This window comes from Euprymna scolopes, chromosome 43 (assembly GCF_053919585.1).
Source record: "Euprymna scolopes isolate OS-2025 chromosome 43, ASM5391958v1, whole genome shotgun sequence".
In the NCBI taxonomy this organism is placed as follows: Eukaryota; Metazoa; Mollusca; class Cephalopoda; order Sepiida; family Sepiolidae; genus Euprymna; species Euprymna scolopes.
In genome coordinates this window covers 60,783,951-60,810,899 of record NC_136524.1, presented here as the reverse complement: position 1 = coordinate 60,810,899, position 26,949 = coordinate 60,783,951, and the positions used below count along the sequence as shown (strand labels likewise).

At 34.7% G+C, this 26,949-nt stretch overlaps 1 protein-coding gene across 1 annotated transcript in view; it reads left to right on the top strand.

Annotated features, from left to right (window-relative positions):
- The window catches only part of LOC145268358 (synergin gamma-like), a 171,221-nt gene that overhangs the window by 67,488 nt on the left and 76,784 nt on the right, over positions 1–26,949 (top strand). The window contains exons 8-12 of the mRNA XM_080123890.1: positions 1,006–1,195; positions 3,739–3,901; positions 6,026–6,317; positions 15,247–15,411; positions 24,589–24,649. Coding sequence (XP_079980016.1) covers positions 1,006–1,195; positions 3,739–3,901; positions 6,026–6,317; positions 15,247–15,411; positions 24,589–24,649 — 871 coding nt within the window. The remainder of the gene's footprint in view (positions 1–1,005; positions 1,196–3,738; positions 3,902–6,025; positions 6,318–15,246; positions 15,412–24,588; positions 24,650–26,949) is intronic.

Below are 26,949 nucleotides of genomic sequence, written 5' to 3'. Positions count from 1 at the left end.
GAAGAACTACTTATCATCCAGAATACATACAAAGAATATACACAAATTTACACTGACGGATCAAAAGATGGAGATAAAGTAGGATGCGCAGCCATCCACAAAAAAATAAAACTAAAGAAAAGGCTCCCAAACGAATCTTCTATTTTCAGCGCAGAAGCAACAGCCATAGATTCGGCACTGAATATAATAACCAATGATGACCATCAAAAATATATCATATTTACTGACTCACTTTCAATACTCATATCTCTAAAAGAAAATAAAATGACAAACCCACTTATTACAAAATTGCTAAACAAAATAGATGCCATAACCATGAAAAAAAACATTATCTTTTGCTGGATACCAAGCCATATCGGCATATACATGAATGAACAAGCAGATAAGGCAGCAAAGGAAACTCTGCAACAAAACCACATAAGTGGAAAAATCCCCTATACAGACCTAAAGACTAAAATAAACACATTTTTGAAGAGAAAATGGCAAGAAAACTGGAGCTCATGCACCAAAAACAAACTATTCCAAATAACACCAAATATTGGAACGAGAAACACCAAAAAGTTAACAAGAAAGGAAGAGGTAGTAATGACCAGACTGCGAATAGGTCACACTCACATCACCCACTCACATCTACTAAAAGGGGAGGAGACACCAAACTGTATAACGTGTCAAGAACCCTACACAATACACCATATACTGACAAACTGCATTGACCTTGAACAAATCCGAACAAAGTATTACCAAGAAAAAAATCTGAAAACAATATTAAACAAGATTGATCCCCAAAAAATTATCAATTTTCTGAAAGAAACTAAAATATACTCAAAAATATAAGGAAAGACCCCCCCCCCCAAAAAAAAAGAAAAACCTTAAGAAGAACAAACCAATATTTAACACAACATAACGAACCTTTCGGCATTAAATGACCCCAAAGTGGTTGATATGCCGTAAAACAGAACAAACAAACAAACAAACTAATCTTTCATGCTTTTTGTTTCATTTCAGAACAAAGTCAGTTACCTGTACAAGACTGTACGTGTCCTCATCAGCCGCAACAATTAGCTACTAGTGGAAGTACTACACCGACTGCATCACAATATACATGTGGACCATTTCAACCCCTCCCGGCTTGGTGCTATATCGATGATGACCAACTTCCCCATGTTTATCGACAAGTATATGAAGCATCTTCTACGTAAGCCATTACAACACTTTTCTTTGTGATTGAGGCCATTTTTATTTTTGTTTCCATCCAGAGTACCACTTCTTGGGAGCTGGATTTTCCCTACATTGAAAAAAAAAAAACAGTTTTGCCCTCATTAGGAGGCAAGTAAATCTGGACACTTTTTCTTTTTGTAAATAAAGTGTATGATTTGCAACATTTTTCACCCCAAACAAGGCATATTGCCACTTAGAATGTAAGGAGCTGCAGTTCGGGACTGTGGGGAGTTAAGCGGCAAGATGTTTGTTCGTATTATATAACTATTTTAAGACGCAGGTAGCAGTAAATAATTGCCTGTTATAGTCTATATATCTATGAAAGTGGAATGTGTATGGACAACTCTCAACCTATATACTCAACAGATTTTTGATCTACAGACTTGAAAATTGGTATATAGGGTATTCTTAGGGTTCATCAGTTTTTCTCTTTTACGCAATAAGTTTAATACCAAACAAACTTGCATGTGAAATCAAGTTAAGCATGGCGGCTTTGCTAATCTTCGACATGGTGGGAAGAGGAGATAATGATGTTGATGCATTATATATTATGCTTTATTAATAGCAGTCTTGAAGAATTACTGGTAGGTTGAGAGGATGACCGATTGGTGTGCAAGACATGTAAGTCGATGGAGTTGGATGAAAACTTATATGGAGAAAGTATATGCATGGATGGTGAAGTTATTGAGGTTGTTGAGAAGTTTTGTTATCTTGATGACAGCATTGGAGTACAGGATGGAGCAGGTGCTACTCTGATTGCAAAAGTTAGGAATGGATGGAGTGAGTTAGGAATGAACATCCACCATTACTAACCATCAAAGCATTAAGAATGTCCGACAAGGAAAGAGACTATCAGACATGTGTACACAGTATGATGATGCTTGGAAGTAAAATCTGGCCAGTGATGGTTGAAGACATGTGTTGCATGGAGAGAAATGCCATGGGAATGATAAGATGTGTAGCTATCACTTTTTCTCCTCATGGTAACTAAGGTGCCTTCTGCTTTTATTGAATTAAATCATTCTATAATCTAATTATTACTAAACGACCTGTGATCCGTTTTGCTGATGTTGATACATTATATATTAGATAAATAGAAAAAAAAAAGAAGAAGATTGGAGTTAGGCTTAGACAGGTTCTACTGTAGAAACTGTAATTGAATCAATAGGCAAAACGCCCACCTTTCAGTGATGTGCAAATAATACTAAGGATGTATAATGTGACCTCAAAAGAATTATTAAATCTGTATAGTATGGGGAGATGAATGCAGAACAGGAGATTATGATGGTATGGTCACATTGAAAAAAATAGATGATAGTTTTTGGGTAATTAGATGTAGAACAAGTGAGGTGTGCAGGGCTCCATTCACAAGGTAAGCCAAGGAAAACATGAGAGGATGTGATAAAAATGGACTTGAAAGAAAGATAAATGAAGCCTGGGCAGAGATCGGTTATTTTGGAAGTCAATTTCTAAAAGTGGCCCAATACATGTTAACATGTAAAATTGACATTAAAACTAATAATAATTAGCTTGGAAATCTTTTTACCCGAATACGATGTTCAGCATGTTTGTTGTAAAAATCTAATGGATAAACATGTGAAGAAGTTGGTGGGGACAGGATATGTTTATGGACACATAAATCGTAAAATTGCCTACCCACTAATGAAACAGCTGTAATGGAAAAAAATCCAGGAAATAAACAAAGGTTATAAAGATGAAAACGTGAGTCTTTGAATTTTCAACAAAATTTTACACATACATATACAGGGTGAGCTAAAAGAAGGTGGACAGTAAAAAAAAAAAAAATCAGAATCGTAAAACTTGGAAACCTATTCAAAAATCTATCCACCTATTTTTGGCTCACCCTCTGTGTGTGTGTGTGTGTGTATATATATATATATATATATATAATAATTTTTTTTTTTTTTACTATAATAATTATTAAATATCTACTATATATATATATATATATATATATATATATATATATATATGTGTGTGTGTGTGTAGAGAGAGAGAGAGAGAGAGATTGCGTTGTATGGAGAGAAATGATATCCGAATAATATGGTGGATATGTAATGCAAATCATAAAAACAATCCTATATCTGAACACAGAAGCAGATTAAATCTGGATGGTATAGGGCAATGTGTGCAGAACAGGAGACTTTGATGGTATGGTCATATTGAAAGAATGGATGAGTTCTTGGATAGTAGATGTAGAACAGTTGAAATAGCAGGTTCAGCTCACAGGGGAAAATGTGAAGAACATATAAGAATGGACTTTAGAGAAAGAGGAATAAAGCCCTATCTAGAGATAGGTTAGTTTGAAAGTCAATTTATAAAAGTTGCCTAACACATGATAAACTGATGACAGATTTTATTAATTTTTTAGGTTCTCTCTTATCAGTAAGAGTTGATCACAATATTATTGAATAAAATTTCCTATTCTTACAATATAGTCTGCTTCTTTAATTTATATTTTCTTGTGTGTGTGTGCTTTTTTTTTTTTTTAAATTTTAGAAATGACTGTATTCTAACTGATCGGCTCTACCCAATCTTGCTACTGAGTGGACTACCTCGACAAACACTTCGGGAAATTTGGGAAGTGTGCAATATGACAACCCCAGGACAACTTATGAAACCCGAGATGTATTTTATGTTAACATTGATTGCTATTGCCCAGGTATATTATATATTATTAAAGATATTATAATTTATAGCACAAAAAATTAAGGTCCTTTTCCAGAATTCCCCTTATATTAAAAAAGAAAGGTTTTAAAAAAATTGTATTATGCACATATACGTGTTGAAATGAAAACATATTCCAAAATATCACGTAAATTGATCAATTAATTTTATTTTTAAATAAGAAAATCAAATTTTATGAGTAACAGATGAGCGGCTGCTTAGTCCACCATTTTTAAAACTATCTAAAAAAAAAAAAAAAAAAAAAGGGGTGGGGGTAACTCAATAATTAATCACTTAAAAATGATTTTCTTTATAAAAATAAAACTACTTGATCAATTTACATGATTTTTCGAAAAAAAAAAAATCCATCATTAGTACATATATTATATAGATTTTTTTTTGTATTTTTTGTTTTTATATAGAGGGAATTTTGAACAAGAGGCAAATATAAAAGCAAATTCTATATTTCGTTTGTGGTGTTTCTGTCTGCATATGCAATTGAAAACAAGTGATTTGCTATACAAATACAAGACCTTGATATGATTTCATGTACATATACGCACACGTCCAAAAACATAGTAATACACAACCACACACATATACATACAAACATATACGTATATGTACACTTCTTCTTGGTTGTCAATTGTTATCCAATGATGACAATCTTCTTGTGAGTCTGCTGATGTTTAAATAGTCCAGTCCTGGACCCATAGGTATGGTCACTGTATCCAGAAGTCTTTGTCTAACGCAAAGCAACAAAACTTTTTGGCTAAAACATCAAGCAGAGGTTCGCTAGTCACAAGTTGAGTCGAGTAGAGTTTGTTGTTCACAACACGAGATACACGTCGACGTTCTCTATTCCCATGTCTTAAACGCTTCTCCCACTCCTCCCAGCGACTCGATTTTTTTATAATCTTTCGGGCGTACCTAATTTGCATATACCATACGAGATTGCTAGAAATGTACGCGTGACCGGAGGCTTTAAAAGACAACAGCCGGCATCTTGGGCCTCTTTTTTTTGTCTTTCAGCCTAACCCTTACCCTAACCCTAACCCGACTGCCGAGAGATTCTTGCCCATTTCTGAGGTAGGTCCTCTCTATGTCTATCACAGATCGGGCATGTGAAGGAGGTGCTTGGTGAAACGGATGGCCTGGCGAGCATGCCTCTTTGCACGCTTCACTGTATTGTCCTGTATTTGCTGCATTTCAATATGGTCCACTTCTTGTGAGCAGAGGGAGCGCTAGAGATTTTGGTAGGAAGCAAGTTCCTCTTATGTTAAGAGAGATCTATTCGACATTTTTTTCAGGAATCTCTTGATGTGGTCTTTGAAACGCTTGCTCTGCCCACTGACACTGTCAGCCTTGGAGTATTTGACCACAGAATTCTACATGGTAGTTTTTGGCTGAGCATTCGAATGATGTGTCCCAGCCGCCTTAGTTGGCATTGGATCATGATAGACTCCACACTGCAGCTGCCTGCCCTTTCCAACACCTGTGAGCAGCACTTTGCCCCTCCGTGTGATATCAATGATCTTCTGGAGACATCTTATATGGAAGGTCTCCAGACTACTCATATGCTGCCACCATATGTACACTGACATAAAAGCTTGTGTTCAACTTAGTTTATGCAGTTCTTATCAAGAATTCCTCTAATATAAATAAAAAAAATAAAGAAAAGTCTGTATGAAGTACATACACGTGACAAAACAAAAATATCATATTCCAAAAATTGCATAAATTGATCAAGTAGTTTTATTTTTTATAAACAAAATAAAATTTTAACGAATTAATGGGAATTTGAAAGTACTACAAGAAAATTCTTGCAAGTTTGAATTATTCAGTTATTTCCCTTTTTTTCTTGAGATTGTTTTCAGAATGGTGATCAAAATAGTCACACTATAGTTATCTAAACGTTTATAAGTTATGCATGTATGTGTAGGTATGCATTTGATGACTTGTGCCTGTCCATATATTAATATGTAAAGTAGATTGTATATTTGGACCTGATGTAGTTTATAATATATGTATTTGGGTCTATAATCTATGCTTAGATATTTTGTTTTTGTTGATTCTTTTGATCCTAGTAAGGTGTCTCTATTTTTAAATCTTTATGCAGAACAACCAAGGAGTTCCTTCAATTGAAATTCTCAAACAGTTACACTCTCCCCCAGTCCCTTACTTCAACCAAGCCCCTGCAAATATATTGACTCCACCAGGCCTATCACAAACTTGCCCAACAAGTGCTGTTCCTTCACCACATATAATGGTCCCACCTCGACCATCTCTCCCACAAGAGATGCCACCTGCATGCCCTGGGATGCCGCAGCATCCTCTACCTTCAACAAGTATGACGATGGGTCCTGTGCAATATGCAACTTCACCACGACCAACTTTGGAAACTACTTTTGGTGAGTATTTTCTTTGTTGTTCTACCTATCAATTTGGTTCTAGTGCAAAATTCCTCCTCCCATATCAAAAGACAAAAAATGACAAATCTGTATGATGTACATATACATAATCAAAAGAAAATATCATATTCCAAAAAAAATATGTAAACTGATGAAGCAGTTGTATTTTTAAATAAAAAATCAAGTTTTACAAGTATCTGACAAGTGATGAATTGAAAACAATCTCAAGAAACAGAGAGATAACTCAACAATTATTCAAACTTGCAAGATATTTGTAAGTTTTTTTGTTTTTTTTGTTTTACTCACGTTCACCCCTAACAAGGCATATCGCCACTTGAACGTAAGGGGCTACTATTTGGGCCCATGTGTAGTAAAGATTAACAAGATGTTTGTTTACTTTGCATTTAAACTTCTGCATATCAGTACAGTCAGAAAAGCAGGTAGCAGGAAGGGAATTCCAAAGTTTAGCTGTTCGAGGGAAGAAACTATTAGAGTAAAAAGCTTTCTGGCATTTAGGGACCTCAATAGTGAAGGGGTGTGATTTTGTTGATAAGCAGGTTTGTTGGGGGTATGTACATTTGGGAGGGGGGGGGATAAATGCAACAAGTTCATCAGAGCACATTCCATTAAAATATTTGTAAAACAGGCACAGAGATGCAATATTCTGGCGAACGGACAGGGGTTAAAGCTTAGTTGACAAAGCGAGACCTATTAGATTGGAGACTCTGTTTTGGACCCTACCCAAGAGCAAGAGATCCATGGTAGATACACCAGCCCAGATGTGGCAACAATATTCTATGCAAGGGCGAATGGTGGCTTTGTAGAGGTACAGGATACTTTCGGGTGTGAATAGCTTTCTAGCTCGATAGAGGGAACCAACCTTCCTTACTACAGCCTTTGCAATGTCCTCAATGAATTTGTTCTAATTTATATTTGAATATTTTTTATGGCTGATGACATCTATGTGCCACAACTACTAGATTTTTTTTCAAAACGAGCAAAAGTCATTGCCTGTTAACATAGATTGAATGCTTTATGCCAAATTGATGGTTGAATGTGGCTTAATGTTTGCTCACTTTTGCATTAAACACTAACCCCTATTAATCTGTTAAATGTGCATCAAACATATACCATAATCCCTAGTCTGCTGCACCTTATCATAAAGAAGATCCATACAAAATTTTAGTTGGACCAACCCAGTAGTTGGAATGAACATTTGAGACTAGCGATGTTTCCTTCTAAGTGTTAAGGATAAAAAAGAGGAAAAAAAATATAACAAAAAGAGGAAACAAGTTTATCAACAGAACACAGGTATAGGAATTTGTTCACCAAGCTACATAAAAGGTAACTAAAATAGGATTATTAGTCAAATTGTGGCACACAAAAGACCAAACATAGAGGTAGATATATTTAGAGTTAGTCTACGGGCAGTTTTAGATGTGGCAGTTTGCAGACCATCTGGAGTTTCTGATTGTTAAGGACAGCTGTGAGTTGGATACAGTAGCTCATGGCTCAGGATATATCAAGACCAGCTGACATCACTTAACAAACACAGCTTTGACGGAACGTAGATGTGAACCTTAACATTCAGAGGGTTGAGTGTGTCACACACACATCCACTGTACAATTAATATTTGTAGAATATGTTGGAATTTGTGTTTTGTTGTTTTGCTTCTTTTTTTTTTTGTTATACTTGTGAATTTTTATTTATTTTTGTTATACTTGTGAATTTTTATTTTTTTTGTTATACTTGTGAATTTTTATTTTTTTTTGTTATACTTGTGAATTTTTATTTTTATTTTTTTGTTATACTTGTGAATCTGTGCTGCCAATGTAAAAGAAGATGGAGAAAACCACGGAAATTACGTTAGGGTTAGCATTTATTGTCGAGCAGGGTAGTACCTGGTTTTACAAAGAGAAATATGATATAGACTAACACTCTAATAGACTAACAGGCAGTTTAGCATCGCTTGCTCATAAAATATGCTTAGATATAATTTTAATTATAATTGCAGATTTCATATTTATTATTATAGAGCCAATTATATTAATATATATATATATATATATATATATATATATATATATATATATATATATATTGTCATTTTACCGCAAACAAGGTACAAGGCCACTTGCAAGGTTCTTTTGGGGGACGGCTACTATACAGTGAAACATAATGGAGTATGTAAATACCTCCACTGGACCATCTGTAAAAAAATAAACATCCAGTGTAGCAGCAAATCCTGGGAACATCAACCTTAAAGAATAGTTGGAAATGACTTATATACCATACATTACGACCATGTAATCCCTACAGCCACCTACCTTTTAAAATGCAGCTGTGAAACCTGACATAGTTATATGGAATAAGTGAGAGTTGCAACTCTGATTGAAGTGAGTGTCCCTAATGCTGGTGATCTAAACAGAACAGAGAGAGAAACGGACCAAATACCGAGGTCTCATGTAGGATATGAAAATAAACTAGAATCTTAAGGAGATATCAATCATACCAGTTATTATAATTGCCACATGGCTTATGAAGGAAGAACCTGGAGTCCTACCTAACTTATATTCCTGGTGAACCAAGTGCAAAAGAGATGCAGACAATTGCACTTAAGGGAACAGCGAGGATACTAAAAAGAGCTCTTGGTTGGTTTCAATAAAAAGCAGGACAATGTTGGTAGCTGGTTTGGCTGCCTCATACCCAGCATTACAATCTTACAAAGAAAAAAAAAAAAAAAGGAGCTACTATTTGAGACTAGATTTGCAGGTAATTGTCTGTATTTTTGAGATGAGGTGTTTTCATTTATTGAGATTGTCGGACTGACTTCCTCATCTTGGTTGTTATAGTCACAATGTTTCGGCCATTTTGCCCTCCGGCCTTCATCAGGTGTTTTGTATCGAACTGGGGAACCATTTGTTAGGAGTCTTGAACCTAACCCTTTATTATTATTATTACGGGGGTACCGTGTTCGGACTCCAGCTAGGCTTTAGGACACAGTTGCTGATTCTCTGTTTTGAATGTTACTTTTCACTGCCTTCGTCCAGGATTGAACCCAGCACCTTTGGGTATCTCCGTGATAATAATAAAGGGTTGGGTTCGAGACTCCTACAAACGGTTCCCCAGTTCGATACAAAACACCTGATGAAGGCCGGAGGGTAAAACGGCCGAAACGTTGTGACTATAACAACCAAGATGAGGAAGTCAGTCCGACACTCACAATAGATTTGCAGGGTTACTATTTATGGAGTTGGGCAGCAAGATGTCGGTTCACATTGCACTTGAATTTCTGTATGTCAGTACTGTAATGTAATCCCCCATTGAGGAGTGTTAGAACTACGCTGAGGTAGCTTTGTATTCCCGTGTGACGCCAGATAATTCAAGGATTTAAGATAGAGAAGATAAATATAGATATATTTTAATTCAAAATAGATATATTTGTTTTTTTTTGGGGGGGGGTGGAAAACCTGAGATATTTTGTTATTTGGGAAAACTCAACAACAGGAAATGCGAGGATGTTAGGCGAACATATTGTACTGGCTGAGTGATGGTTGGTGACCTCGAGGTTATGTGATTCTTAGTCTTGAATGGGGTCTCAGATCGTTGGGGCTTAGCGTGATTTGATTGGCTGGGGAGACTTCCACCGCACCCACATCGGTTGATGCACTCTAAAATTAAACAGATTGCTCGTTGAATTTGGAGAGAACAGGTCGTATAAACACGCCGTTCCCTGGAGAGAGGACTCCTCCCCACCTCATCCATCCGTCTGTCGCTGTCTGAAGAGAGTTGAGACTTTGAAAAGAACTTACAAAATCTGAATGAGAATTGTAAAAACATTTGTACATAATTTTATGAGAATTAAGTTTTTGTAGGTAGACTACAATCGTTGTCTTTCTTCCTGCCTGCCGCTTCGATATTCGCTTTCAGCATACCAGATTATGTAACAACCTCCGAGGAGCCTAGACGACACGTGCCGAGAATCCAATGAAATAAGAGTCCTAGCCACCTCCTCGAGGGAGGCATTACAGTACATATATTGTACCCAATTATAACTCTTGAAATCACTGCTATATATTTTACCCCATATATAGTAGTGATTTCAAAAGTTACAAAAAAAATGACTTGAAGCGAAACAAAAGCACGTAATTCTCTAACGTTATTCATTACCATCTGACCTAAGGATACATGCATATTTAAACTTTCAAAATTACCACACTTAAATGGTTAAATGTATATTTGCACATGCGTAGAAGATACATGTTTAGTTGACTTATGCCTGCCAAGTTCCAATTTTTCAATTTTAGCTCCTTAAGTTATTTTTTTGCAGATAAAATCTAAATCAAATTTGTTCTACAGATCTTAATCTCCTATACATCAAGTTTCAAATCTGTAGACCAAAATTTAAGAGGAATGAGGTAGAAACTGTTTCCTCACACAGACAAGTCATTTTTATTTTGTCCACTAATCAAAGCAATGCAATTTTCAGTTACCATACAGGATGATCTTCCTCGAAGCTGCCACAGTCTTTCTGCTAAAGCATCCATTTGATGATAATTCGAAGGAAGCCGTACACATCCTAGGTGGGTTGAATCAACTTCCCCCTAAGGAGGAAGTTTCATGGGAATATCAGATTCACAAGCGGCCCTCAGTTACTGTGTATTTCCCGGTCATGAGAGATAACATTTGGTTTTTTAAGTTCCTGTAGGGAGGTGTGGACATTTTCCTACATATAATGCCTAGTATTCCCAAATGGTCACCCATCTGATATTGGCCAGGCTCAACATTGCTTAACTTTGGTGACTGAATAAGAACAGGTCTGTGAATGTGATCATACTGCACATAATGATGATTGGCGCAAGAACAATCACCCATAAAGAATAGAGAGTTGTTTTATCACGGTTGAACTTGTCTGTTTGCTGGGTTTTGACTATTTTATGTGTATTAAGCATTACTGTGTGAAGGGTAAGAGTCTTCACTATGCGCAGACGTTCATTCACTATAGATAAGTTAACTATTGGGGGGGGGGTTCATTTTACTTCAATCAAAGTTCTCAAAAAGCCAAAGGCCCACTTCCTGGGTCTAACACGTGATCTCTTTCTGAGATACATAGATATTTAAATATTCCATTAAAGCTCTTCTTTTTCTCTCAAACACTGAGTTAGTAAAGAAGCTGAAAACATAATTTCCCTCCCCCCCCCCAATTGACCATTTAAATATGTTATGGTATACATTTCTTGCAGTCTCTTACTGGATTCCAGAACAAGAATTCATCTATTCTGGTGGAGTATCCAGCTTCATGCTGTTACTTGAGATAACATCAATTTTTCAAACGTGCACCATTCTTCATAAAAGCTAGTGTTAGCTAGCCATACTGAGGAAGTCTTATTTGAGGCACGAATACTATGTGATTTTGAATATTAGGTCAGTTTACTTGTAGGAAAATGTATCCTTATGCCAGATTCTCTTGACAAACCCTTGTATAGAGAGACCTTAAACGCTTGAGGATAGTGTTTAGTAGGCATTCAAGTTCTCTTCAGTAGGCATTCAAGTTACCACAGAATGTAGATCAAAGTATTTTAAGATGCATATACTGCTGGGTACGTGGAGACCAGTTGAGGATGTCAAAAAGTCGATCCACTACCAGGCAATGCTGGGTAGGTCAGATTTTATAAAGTAGTAGTAGGTCATATGGTGTCACTTGGTCATAAAATACGCTTAAATAGGATATTTTAATTTATGCAGATTTCATATTTATTATTATAAAGCCAACTCTCTATTGATTATGATATTGTACCCAATATATAGTAGTGGCCGCCTGGCATGACCCAGTAGTAAAATATGCTTAAATATGATATTTTAATTTATCCAGATTTCATATTTATTATTATAAAGCCAACTCTCTATTGATTATGATATTGTACCCAATATATAGTAGTGGCCGCCTGGCATGGACAGGTAGTAAAATATGCTTAAATATGATATTTTAATTTATGCAGATTTCATATTTATTATTATAAAGCCAACTCTCTATTGATTATGATATTGTACCCAATATATAGTAGTGGCCGCCTGGCATGGCCCAGTAGTAAAATATGCTTAAATATGATATTTTAATTTATGCAGATTTCATATTTATTATTATAAAGCCAACTCTCTATTGATTATGATATTGTACCCAATATATAGTAGTGGCCGCCTGGCATGGCCCAGTAGTAAAATATGCTTAAATATGATATTTTAATTTATGCAGATTTCATATTTATTATTATAAAGCCAACTCTCTATTGATTATGATATTGTACCCAATATATAGTAGTGGCCGCCTGGCATGACCCAGTAGTAAAATATGCTTAAATATGATATTTTAATTTATGCAGATTTCATATTTATTATTATAAAGCCAACTCTCTATTGATTATGATATTGTACCCAATATATAGTAGTGGCCGCCTGGCATGGCCCAGTAGTAAAATATGCTTAAATATGATATTTTAATTTATGCAGATTTCATATTTATTATTATAAAGCCAACTCTCTATTGATTATGATATTGTACCCAATATATAGTAGTGGCCGCCTGGCATGGCCCAGTAGTAAAATATGCTTAAATATGATATTTTAATTTATGCAGATTTCATATTTATTATTATAAAGCCAACTCTCTATTGATTATGATATTGTACCCAATATATAGTAGTGGCCGCCTGGCATGGCTCAGTAGTAAAATATGCTTAAATATGATATTTTAATTTATGCAGATTTCATATTTATTATTATAAAGCCAACTCTCTATTGATTATGATATTGTACCCAATATATAGTAGTGGCCGCCTGGCATGACCCAGTAGTAAAATATGCTTAAATATGATATTTTAATTTATGCAGATTTCATATTTATTATTATAAAGCCAACTCTCTATTGATTATGATATTGTACCCAATATATAGTAGTGGCCGCCTGGCATGGACAGGTAGTAAAATATGCTTAAATATGATATTTTAATTTATGCAGATTTCATATTTATTATTATAAAGCCAACTCTCTATTGATTATGATATTGTACCCAATATATAGTAGTGGCCGCCTGGCATGGCCCAGTAGTAAAATATGCTTAAATATGATATTTTAATTTATGCAGATTTCATATTTATTATTATAAAGCCAACTCTCTATTGATTATGATATTGTACCCAATATATAGTAGTGGCCGCCTGGCATGGCCCAGTAGTAAAATATGCTTAAATATGATATTTTAATTTATGCAGATTTCATATTTATTATTATAAAGCCAACTCTCTATTGATTATGATATTGTACCCAATATATAGTAGTGGCCGCCTGGCATGACCCAGTAGTAAAATATGCTTAAATATGATATTTTAATTTATGCAGATTTCATATTTATTATTATAAAGCCAACTCTCTATTGATTATGATATTGTACCCAATATATAGTAGTGGCCGCCTGGCATGGCCCAGTAGTAAAATATGCTTAAATATGATATTTTAATTTATGCAGATTTCATATTTATTATTATAAAGCCAACTCTCTATTGATTATGATATTGTACCCAAAATATAGTAGTGGCCGCCTGGCACGGCCCAGTAGTAAAATATGCTTAAATATGATATTTTAATTTATGCAGATTTTTTATTTATTATTATAAAGCCAACTCTCTATTGATTATGATATTGTACCCAATATATAGTAGTGGCCGCCTGGCATGGCCCAGTAGTAAAATATGCTTACATATGATATTTTAATTTATGCAGATTTTTTATTTATTATTATAAAGCCAACTCTCTATTGATTATGATATTGTACCCAATATATAATAATGATATCAAAAGTTAAAAAAAAAAACATGACTTGGGTGATATCAACTAGAATCGAAACCAAAACATGTAATACTCCGGCCTTAGCTATTATTGTTTGAGCTATCATCAAATGGATAGGAAATAGTTAAAAGTGAACTTACTTTAATATATAAATGTATATTTGCGCATGCATAGAAGAGCACTTTAAGTCAAGTTCCAATTTTTTTTGTCAATTTTGAACTGTTAGCGGCTATTTTTACTGGCTAAAATCAAATCGAATTTGTCCCACAGGTCCAGATCCTTTATATATCAAGTTTCAAGTCTGTAGGCCAGAAATTGACAGAGGTGTTTGGTATAGACTCTTCCTCAAACAGACACGGTCACTTACGTGTGTGTGTGTATATATATATATATATATATATCATTGTAGAAGACTGACATTATGTAGCAGATAGTGCGTAGAAAATATATAAAATATATACATACACCAGTAAAAGAAGGCAATATAAATGTATTATCTGTAATATATTTTATATTTATGTCCATCCTAATATGTCGATTGCCATTAATCTAACCAAATCTAGATTGAATAAAACCTATAAGATTACATCTAGTGGTATACATATGCATCTGTAATACTATCAACCTTGCTTCCAAGTGTTTTAAATAAGAAAATCAAATGGTATGGGTAACGAAGGAGCAACTGTCTCGCCCACAATTTTGAAAATTATCTCCCAAAAAAGGGAGATAATTCAACAATGATTCAACTATTATTTATATTGTAAACCTACAAATTAATAATAATTACTTAAATGATTTTCTTTATAAAAATAAAAGTACTTGAACTTATGTGACTTTTGGAATATGCTATTTTCATTTCACCATGGGTACATACATCATACAGATTTTTCTGTATTTTTGAGTTTTAAGTTTAATCCAGAATTAAACTTATTTAAAAAAAAAAAAAAAATTCTGAAATTTTTTGTTTAGGTTAAACTGGACTTGCACCAATTTTTAATATGGGGTAGTTCTGCACAAGAACTGAACTTTTTTTTAATAGTTTTTTGTTTTTTTTTTTCTTTTCATTTTTATTTAAATTTTTATAGGTCTAACTCCAACTCCGACTTCGACTCTTCAAGTGAATTCATCTTATAATGCTGTTAGCTTCAATAATTTTTCTAAGGACAATAATGGTCAGATGACGTCAGCAGCTGACATCTATGGAGACGATGACTTTGCGGATTTTCAGACTGCCCCTAAAATAACGTCTGGTAAGAACCAGTTTATTTATTTACTCTCTTTTTCACTTCAAACGAGGCATATTGACACTTGTAACATAAGGGCTATTATTTGGGATTGTGTCTAACAGGAGATTGAGGTGGGGGAGCAAGCAGCGAGATGTCTGTTCCCATTAAACTTCAGTAGTTTAGTAGTCAGGGAAACCAAAAGTGAATTCAAAAGTCTATCAGCTCGAGGAAAGAAACTATTAGAGTAGAAGGCTTTTCAGCATCTAGGGACTTCAATAGTGAAGGGGTAGGATTTTGTTGTTTGTCACGTTAGTCAGGAGTATGTACGTTGATGTGGCACAAGTTCTATGAGTTCATCAGAGCTTGTAAACCATGCATAGGGATGTGGTATTGTGGCGATGGGACATTTTTTTTTTTTTTTTTTGTGGAATGCACAAAAAAATAAGCAAATCAATAGTTATCTGATGATAATGGTGATGATATCATTTATTCTTTAATTTTTTTGCCCCTGAGGTGATGTTTATGACTGATGCAAATGTGTTTGTAAAATCAATGGGTTCTTCTTTGCTATAATAGTGAAACTTGAAAATCAAAATATTGAATTTCTTATAAAACCAATTGGTATCTACTTAATTGCTATGTCATAATAATGGAAATATCCAAAAATTATGAAATAGCGATAAAATAGAAAATTATTAATGGAAAAAGTTTTTGAAGACAATTAGTGAAAATTAAGTTTTGCTAAAATTCAGAAAAGATTTACCTCCCTTTTGTTATGATTCACAAACTCTCCGGCTTTTCTTTTCATTTTCTTTTCTTTTTCTTTTCTTTTCATTTTCTTTTCATTTTCTTTTTTTTTTTTTTGCAAAACTCCATTTTCAATTTTCACTAATTATCTTCAAAAACTATTTCCATTAATAATTGTCTACTTTTCATAATTTTTGGATATGTTACTTATTTTGACATGACAATTAAGTAGATACTATTGGTTTTACTTGAAATTCAATATTTTACTTTTTGAATTTCACTTTTGACAAGGAAGAACCAATCAATTTGTCCTAGTGCTACCAGATCAGGCTGTCTCAAGATGTTGGCTTCCTGAGATGAAATGCACCTAACATTGATGCTTTTTGTTTTTCTACTTCCTTTTGCGAAACTTATGTTCTGCAAAACCAAAAACAATAACTCACCTGTTCCCCCTTCTCTTTCCTTCTCCATTTCCCCTTTCTTTTTCTATCTCTCCCCCCACTTCCTGACTGGTTTCCTAACTTAAAATGTACCAAACATTAATACTGTAACCCTTTTCCCTCTCCCATTGCAAAACTCATTCATGTTCTGCAGGGCAAAAAACAAAAGCAATACAATCCACTATACAACTATACAACTCCCCATATTTCCTCCTATAACACAGAACAAGCTGGGTAGCATACAAATATCCGTGCATAAGGTCGCCAAGCTAATAAAGAACCTAGATTCCAGTAAAGCAACTGGCCCTGATGGCATCCCAATTATAGTGTTAAAAAAGCTTCAAACAGAACTTGCTCCCATACTTACGAAACTATTTAAGCGCTGCCTTAAGGAGAAGTGCTTTCCGACTCCCTGGAAGACCTCTTCAGTTTGCCCTATATTTAAGAATTCAGGTGATAAGTCATCTCCCTCTCAATACAGACCTATAAGTCTCCTGTGTGTTATGAGTAAGTTGCTGGAATCCATATTAAATAGAGAAATAGTCAACCACCTCAGCAGGAATAACCTCCTTAGTGACACACAATATGGTTTCCGCTCTGCAAGATCTACCGCAGATGTGCTGACAGTTATATCCCACAGGATAAGTGAATCTCTTGACAAAGGCTTTCTTTCTAGGGCAATTGCTCTTGACATATCAAAGGCCTTTGACAAGGTATGGCATAAGGGTCTACTTCACAAGATTTCCAGCTACGGTATAATCGGGAAATGTTTTCTCAATCATTAAATCATTTCTCTCCAATAGGCTCATAAGAGTAATGGACAAAAATCAGAGGTCTGCAATATAAATGCTGGAGTCCCCCAGGGGTCAATTCTGGGCCCAACTCTCTTCCTGATCTACATCAATGACCTCCCTAAACACATACTTAAATCATTCGTTGACATCTATGCTGATGACACAACCATCTACGGCAACACATCAAAAGCTGAAAATGAAAAAGTTCTCTCTGATTCTCTCTCCTCTGATCTCGAGCGCATGGTTCAGTGGGGGAAGATGTGGCTGGTTACCTTTAATGCATCCAAAACCAAACTCCTATCCTTACATCATCAACGCTCTGATCCCCATCTGGCATCAATTGTGATGGATGGCTCTCGTCTGGGTGAGGCTCCGTGTTTTGACAAGCTTCTGGGTTTGACCTTTACTCCTGATCTGAAATGGAACACGTACATCAAGTCTGTTGCCAAGGTCGCTGGAAAGATGGTGGGATCCTTCTACCGCTCCAGAAGATATCTCACTACTGATGCAATTCTCTATCTATATAAAAGCCAAGTACGTCCAAGGATGGAATACTGTTGCCATATCTGGGCAGGAGCTGCTAAAAACAGCCTATCCTGCCTTGACAGAGTACAAAATAGACTTCGTGGCTTAGTGGGGGATGCCCTTTTCTCTACCCTGCAACCTCTCTCCCACAGAAGAGACGTTGCGAGCCTGTCCTTGTTTTATCGTTATTTTCATGGCAGATGCTCGTCTGAACTCCAATCTCTGGTCCCCCCTCGCCAATCTTTCACAAGAAACACCCGTCTAGCTGAATCCACTGTGAAAAATTTCCCCCACTCTATATCTGTGCCTAAATCAAAACGCCGATTCCATGAACAAAGCTTCTTTCTTAGAACTGCACGCCTGTGGAACTCTGTTCCGTCTGCCTGCTTCCCTCCAGACTACAATTTGGATGTCTTCAAGTCCAATGTTAACAAATTCCTAATGAACCGCCCCCTTAAGTAAACACTTCAGCAAATCTCCTCACTAACAATGTACTTGCAATAACCCTTATCCCTGAGTGGCTTCCGGGCCTTGATAAGTGGTGATCACTGTAAAAAAAAAAAAAAACTACCAAACTAAACGCTACAAACTAGCAATTGGAGATAGAAAAAGATTGAAGAATAAAAACTTTCTACAAAATAACTGGATGCAACATGAATATTATTTCCAAAATAACTGGATTCAGTATTAAATAATATGAAAAAAAGGGTTGATATGCTGTAAAACAAAAACAAAAAAAAACGACCAAACCAATCAATGTCATAACTTTGGTCTGATGTTCTATAAGTATAAATGAATCGCTTTGTGTGTGGATACTCTTGTAATAGGACTCCATTAATAGGATAATCTATTCTGCATGGTGTTTGGTTTGTGCTGATCATATACTTTTAGATGTATTTTGTCTCCTCTCGTATCAAAGGCCAACATTTTCAGGAGACGGACAAGCTTCGCCGTGTTATCAAGCAGACTCCTCTTAATTATGATGTCCCAGTCTGTTTTTATACTTGTTCGGTATCATTTTTTTTTCATGGTTTTATTGTTATATGCAACAACACCAGACCCAGGCTTATTTTCCTTGTAATCTCATCACGGAGATAGTGTTTAGCTATCACATGTGTAGAAATCATAAACAACAAACTTGTTAGATATTTACAATAAGAAACATTTATCAGTATTTGTTTCGGTGACATATTGACTGGGAATCAGGCATTTTCAAACCTATATAAACATATAGAACGTAACCCCAAAGTTAGTTCTGCAATTGTCTTTCCAAGTATTATATTTAATTATTATAGTAAAAAATAATTATATATATATATATATATATATATATATATATATATATATATCTATAAAAGTGAACGTGTCTGTCTGTCTGTCTGTCTGTGTACATTTCCCTACGCAATAACTCTGTCAATTTTTAGTCTACAGACTCGAAATTTGAAATACCGGGTACTGAGATTTGGGAAAATCGATGTGACGGGTGTCAGCCAGAAATTTGGCTGTTAAGGGGTCAAATTTCAACGATTTGACCTTTAAGAACTCTACCAAACTCCTCCGACAATTTTGGGTCTAGACACTTGAAATTTTAGATATAGGTTCCTTGAACCTGGATCTAACTTAATAAAGTGATTTGAGCCCGAAACAATAAATTTTAAGGGGTCATAATAGGGGTCAAAGTTTTAAAAAATTAACCATTTTTTTTTGTTTTTTTGCTTTTTTTGCACAGCATACACCTCCAAACACCCGAGCAACGCCGGGCACCCCTGCTAGTATATATATATATATAAATTTTTGACCTTGTATAAATGTTTATTACTCATGAACTAATGTAAATGTTTGGAAAGTCAAAAGCATATAACTTTTGGATCATGTTCTATATGTGCATATAAGTTCAGAAAGCTTTTGGTTCCTGATTTATAATGAGAATTTCTTGTGGCATTTTCTGTTTATTTGGTGCCTTTCTAGATTATTGATCTTTTAAACCACATTTCAGGAGAAAACATTATTATATACTTAAGTTTCATGTTGAAATTAGTATAAATTACAGAAATTACTTAAAAAATGATTCATTGGAACATGTACGAGACATATTTTTAACAAAAAGTCATCCACAGTCTGATATTAGGTTAAAAAAATCAAGAGAAGTAAGCCTCATACTGAAGTGTTTACACAAGTCTTTTACATTAAAACCTGATAAAACGCAATAATTCAATAAATTCTTTTCTTCATTTAAATTGTTTTTCTACTGAGTAATTTTTCTGAAAAGTTAATCCATTTTGGAAAGCGCAGAATAGTTAACGAAGCATTTTGGAAAGTGAGGAAAAGTTAACAAAGCATTTTGGAAAGCGCAGAATAGTTAACAAAGCATTTTGGAAAGCGCAGAATAGTTAACAAAGCATTTTGGAAAGCGCAGAATAGTTAACAAAGCATTTTGGAAAGCGCAGAATAGTTAACAAAGCATTTTGGAAAGCGCAGAATAGTTAACAAAGCATTTTGGAAAGCGCAGAATAGTTAACAAAGCATTCTGGAAAGCGCAGAATAGTTAACAAAGCATTCTGGAAGGCATAGAATAGTTAACAAAGCATTCTGGAAGGCATAGAATAGTTAACAAAGCATTCTGGAAGGCATAGAATAGTTAACAAAGCATTCTGGAAGGCATAGAATAGTTAACAAAGCATTCTGGAAGGCATAGAATAGTTAACAAAGCATTCTGGAAAGCGCAGAATAGTTAACAAAGCATTTTGGAAAGCGCAGAATAGTTAACAAAGCATTTTGGAAAGCGCAGAATAGTTAACAAAGCATTCTGGAAAGCGCAGAATAGTTAACAAAGCATTCTGGAAGGCATAGAATAGTTAACAAAGCATTCTGGAAGGCATAGAATAGTTAACAAAGCATTCTGGAAGGCATAGAATAGTTAACAAAGCATTCTGGAAAGCGCAGAATAGTTAACAAAGCATTCTGGAAGGCATAGAATAGTTAACAAAGCATTCTGGAAGGCATAGAATAGTTAACAAAGCATTCTGGAAGGCATAGAATAGTTAACAAAGCATTCTGGAAAGCGCAGAATAGTTAACAAAGCATTTTGGAAAGCGCAGAATAGTTAACAAAGCATTTTGGAAAGCGCAGAATAGTTAACAAAGCATTCTGGAAAGCGCAGAATAGTTAACAAAGCATTCTGGAAGGCATAGAATAGTTAACAAAGCATTCTGGAAGGCATAGAATAGTTAACAAAGCATTCTGGAAGGCATAGAATAGTTAACAAAGCATTCTGGAAAGCGCAGAATAGTTAACAAAGCATTTTGGAAAGCGCAGAATAGTTAACAAAGCATTTTGGAAAGCGCAGAATAGTTAACAAAGCATTTTGGAAAGCGCAGAATAGTTAACAAAGCATTCTGGAAAGCGCAGAATAGTTAACAAAGCATTCTGGAAGGCATAGAATAGTTAACAAAGCATTCTGGAAGGCATAGAATAGTTAACAAAGCATTCTGGAAGGCATAGAATAGTTAACAAAGCATTCTGGAAGGCATAGAATAGTTAACAAAGCATTCTGGAAAGCGCAGAATAGTTAACAAAGCATTTTGGAAAGCGCAGAATAGTTAACAAAGCATTTTGGAAAGCGCAGAATAGTTAACAAAGCATTCTGGAAAGCGCAGAATAGTTAACAAAGCATTCTGGAAGGCATAGAATAGTTAACAAAGCATTCTGGAAGGCATAGAATAGTTAACAAAGCATTCTGGAAGGCATAGAATAGTTAACAAAGCATTCTGGAAAGCGCAGAATAGTTAACAAAGCATTCTGGAAGGCATAGAATAGTTAACAAAGCATTCTGGAAGGCATAGAATAGTTAACAAAGCATTCTGGAAGGCATAGAATAGTTAACAAAGCATTCTGGAAGGCATAGAATAGTTAACAAAGCATTCTGGAAAGCGCAGAATAGTTAACAAAGCATTTTGGAAAGCGCAGAATAGTTAACAAAGCATTTTGGAAAGCGCAGAATAGTTAACAAAGCATTCTGGAAAGCGCAGAATAGTTAACAAAGCATTCTGGAAGGCATAGAATAGTTAACAAAGCATTCTGGAAGGCATAGAATAGTTAACAAAGCATTCTGGAAGGCATAGAATAGTTAACAAAGCATTCTGGAAGGCATAGAATAGTTAACAAAGCATTCTGGAAAGCGCAGAATAGTTAACAAAGCATTTTGGAAAGCGCAGAATAGTTAACAAAGCATTTTGGAAAGCGCAGAATAGTTAACAAAGCATTTTGGAAAGCGCAGAATAGTTAACAAAGCATTCTGGAAAGCGCAGAATAGTTAACAAAGCATTCTGGAAGGCATAGAATAGTTAACAAAGCATTCTGGAAGGCATAGAATAGTTAACAAAGCATTCTGGAAGGCATAGAATAGTTAACAAAGCATTCTGGAAGGCATAGAATAGTTACCAAAGCATTCTGGAAAGCGCAGAATAGTTAACAAAGCATTTTGGAAAGCGCAGAATAGTTAACAAAGCATTTTGGAAAGCGCAGAATAGTTAACAAAGCATTTTGGAAAGCGCAGAATAGTTAACAAAGCATTCTGGAAAGCGCAGAATAGTTAACAAAGCATTCTGGAAGGCATAGAATAGTTAACAAAGCATTCTGGAAGGCATAGAATAGTTAACAAAGCATTCTGGAAGGCATAGAATAGTTAACAAAGCATTCTGGAAAGCGCAGAATAGTTAACAAAGCATTTTGGAAAGCGCAGAATAGTTAACAAAGCATTTTGGAAAGCGCAGAATAGTTAACAAAGCATTTTGGAAAGCGCAGAATAGTTAACAAAGCATTCTGGAAAGCGCAGAATAGTTAACAAAGCATTCTGGAAGGCATAGAATAGTTAACAAAGCATTCTGGAAAGCGCAGAATAGTTAACAAAGCATTTTGGAAAGCGCAGAATAGTTAACAAAGCATTTTGGAAAGCGCAGAATAGTTAACAAAGCATTCTGGAAAGCGCAGAATAGTTAACAAAGCATTCTGGAAGGCATAGAATAGTTAACAAAGCATTCTGGAAGGCATAGAATAGTTAACAAAGCATTCTGGAAGGCATAGAATAGTTAACAAAGCATTCTGGAAGGCATAGAATAGTTAACAAAGCATTCTGGAAGGCATAGAATAGTTAACAAAGCATTCTGGAAAGCGCAGAATAGTTAACAAAGCATTTTGGAAAGCGCAGAATAGTTAACAAAGCATTTTGGAAAGCGCAGAATAGTTAACAAAGCATTCTGGAAAGCGCAGAATAGTTAACAAAGCATTCTGGAAGGCATAGAATAGTTAACAAAGCATTCTGGAAGGCATAGAATAGTTAACAAAGCATTCTGGAAGGCATAGAATAGTTAACAAAGCATTCTGGAAGGCATAGAATAGTTAACAAAGCATTCTGGAAAGCGCAGAATAGTTAACAAAGCATTCTGGAAGGCATAGAATAGTTAACAAAGCATTCTGGAAGGCATAGAATAGTTAACAAAGCATTCTGGAAGGCATAGAATAGTTAACAAAGCATTCTGGAAGGCATAGAATAGTTAACAAAGCATTTTTGGAAAGCGCAGAATAGTTAACAAGTAATCATGTGACCCCATATCTGCATATAAGTCCAGAAATATTTAGTTCCTGAGTTATAAGCCTATAAAACAAATACTGATTTTCACTGCTTGTTGTAAACATCTGACATATGTATGAAATAAATTTACATTGTTGGTTGCAAATGCGGTATCACTAATCATTCTTGTATTGTATGGAGAAAACTAAGGGAGCTGTTGCTAATCCTCGCATCTCATACATTTCCTTCAAGATTCTGAACAAATCTTTTTAACCTTTTCCTCAGTCTGCAATGTTGCACAGCAGTGGGACATGATCCCAGGACACTTATGATCTGCAATTGCTTCAGTGTAATGATCAAGCAATGATCATGTGGATGTGCAGGTCTGAGCAATGTTTCAGGCAAAGGGGGAAGAATTGCTATTTTTTGGGATTGGCTGCTATTTTGAGTAGCTAGTGTTTTTCAGCATTCAAATGTAGTCTATTTCATGAATTCTCGATATGTGGAGACTATTATTTGGATTCTTCGGATTACTATTTCCATCTTATTTTCACAATGTTTCACCCGATTTAACCTCCAATGTTCTTCAGGTATATCTTTTCAACTCGGAATCTTTCTGGTGAATTCCAGAATTTGTACGGAATTTCAAACAGAACCCTTTATTTAATCCATGGTAATAGCATGCACTTGTTCCGTCAGTCATGACCGGGTAGTAATTCACAATTATTCTTTTGAGTGCTGCCTGAACTGAGAATTGAACATTAGAAGAGCATAACTTTACAACTTGATTTTATTACTTTATTCACTATGCCACAGGTTCTTGCAAACCGAAACATGAAAGTAACGCTCAAGGTGAGAACAGTTGTCCGATGAATCCGAATAATACAAAAATTCAATCCTAATCTAAAAAATTCAGAAATTTAAGTGTTTACTCATTTGTAAAAAAGAAAATTATTTTCTTCTGACTAAAATAAAAAAAATTTTGCAACAAAATATAATGGAATTAAGTATCCTTTCAAAATTAAAAATTTCTTCCTCTTCCTTTAAAAAAAAAAAGATACAAAAATAAGAAACAAAAAATTTATTTTTTATTTATTTATTTATTTATTTATTTTTTTTATTTTAGAAACCTCAGAATCAGAAAATGTAAGCTCAACATTAGGGACCGATCTGGCGACTGATTCTAAGTAAGTATTTGAAAAAAAAATTTTTATTTAAGTTAATGAGAGAATTTTTTAACATTTTATTGCCTTTTTGTAAACAAATCAAAGGATTTAATAATAAATATGCAATAATTGTGTATCTTAGATAATTCATGTTATTTTATGCAACTAGCAGAATTACTTGGCATTGTCCGGAACAAAAGTGTAACATATTTCCATTAAAACTTCTATCTCTTTACCTCTCTCTATTATTCTCTGCAAGTCTTCCCTCTTCTCAAGCCATTTCTATTTCTGGGCAGACACATGATCAGACCACCTATTCTATTGGAGATTCTTCAAAGAATGAGTTGGCATAAAAGAATTAACTCTTTCATAAAAATCAGTTACATCCCTTTAGTTAGTACATGAAACAGCTAGATAACAACACCCCCCTCTCTCTCTCTCTCTCACACACACACACACACACACAATCTGTATCTGTTAAAAAAATAAATATATTTTTTTTTGTAATTTTAGATATTATTTATCCAGGGCAACACTGACCAAGAAAATACCAATTTTGTTGATGTTTAAGTTTTAGCAGAACTTACACACAACTGTCTGTTATATACTAGACTAGCAGGGCTACCAGGCATTGCTAGGGGTCATGAAAGTACTAAATAGATGTTAAATAGTGTCAAGTTTCTTCCCCACCTCCTTCTCCAGAAGAGAAATTCATTTTTGTATGTGAGGAGTGAAAAAAATCTTAGGCCTTCAGAGCACTACTGAAAGCACAAAATAAAATTAAGGATGCTTCCAGAGCACTACTAAAACTAAGTTTCTTCTCTCTCATCTTTATAAAGAAATGACAATAGTTAAGAAACGATGAATTAAATCCAAAATTAACGTCTTTCAATTTGAAAAAATGCTGACTCATTTCCTGCGTTGTATTAACAAATGATTCCAATGACCATTTGATCCCTAAAGAATGGATTTTTTTTTTTTTCTACATTCTTGATTTTTTTTTTCCAGAGTTATACTGATTAAAAAAAAAAATACCAACTTTGTAGGAGTTTGTGTATTTTTAAGTTTTGGCTGGATGTACAAATATATGAACACACACACAACTGCCCTTTATATAATAGATAGGGTGCCAGGACTAAAGGCCCATTTCAAAGGCTCTTCCCCCCCCCCCATTGTAAACAATGCATATTAGTTTTGTTTTCGTTTTGCACTAGTTTGATGCTTTAAAAATGAAAGGTAATTACCTCATCTCCAATTTGAAGTGAGTATGGCAAGAAAGAAGATAAGAAAAAAAAAAAAAAACACATACTGAGGATGGAGTTTAGCTCTGAAATATATTTGTTATAAAATTCAAATAAGTAAAATATTTGTTTATTTTCATAATATTACGCTGTGATTTGCCTTTCAAGCGCACTTGATGTGTATTTTATTCAAATTAAATCAACGTTTCTATATGGAACTCACACCCTTGAAGATTTATTTTATTTCCTTTGTGTTTACTACATTTTATTGCAAACAAATTTTAGGAAAAATTTGTGCAAAATTCACTAAAATGTAATTTCTCTATCTTAATGCCCATCTTGGTAAAATAGTCTGTGACAAGGAGTGAGTTACCCTTGAGACAAGCTTCATGCAAATTTTCCCTATCTCCAGTTTCTTGTGAATAATTGTGTGTACATTTTTCATACTGACATCAACCTGTGCATTTATTGTTTCTATAGACACACGACGATCCTTATCCATGAAATTCTTTATTTGGCCAATCAATTCTGAGGTTTTGAATTCTTTACTCCTCCCACACTTCTCATTATCTCTTACAGACTCCGTGAATCTCTTATGTACTCAAAAATTGATGCTCAATTCATGCAAGATGGTCCAAAAGCAGTCTTAAGCATTCCATACGTTTCTGTGGCATTTTTGTTCCAAGTTTAAAACAGAATTTTATTTGCATATCATTCTTCTAACCTGTCTTTACGTCCAGATTGCATTTTTGAAATTAACCAGATGTAACAATAAGGCTTTAGTAGGGTGTATTCCGATTCCTACTGTAGCTGTTCATTTGAACCTGAAATCATAAAAATTGGTCAGTCATCTCGTATGTATAGCAATAACATACTGAAGTTTTAAGAGTCTACAACAATTTTAAAGGCCTGTACAAAAAAAGTCTGGAAACTTATTGAAGTCACCTTTTTTTTTCTTTTTTTTTTTCCAAACTTTCATTAAAATAACTTGCTCATAAAAGACTATATTATTTGTTTTTCCTCTTGATTTTGTTGATGGTATTAACCTGAGAAGTTGACCCCTCCGCGAAAAAAGTTATA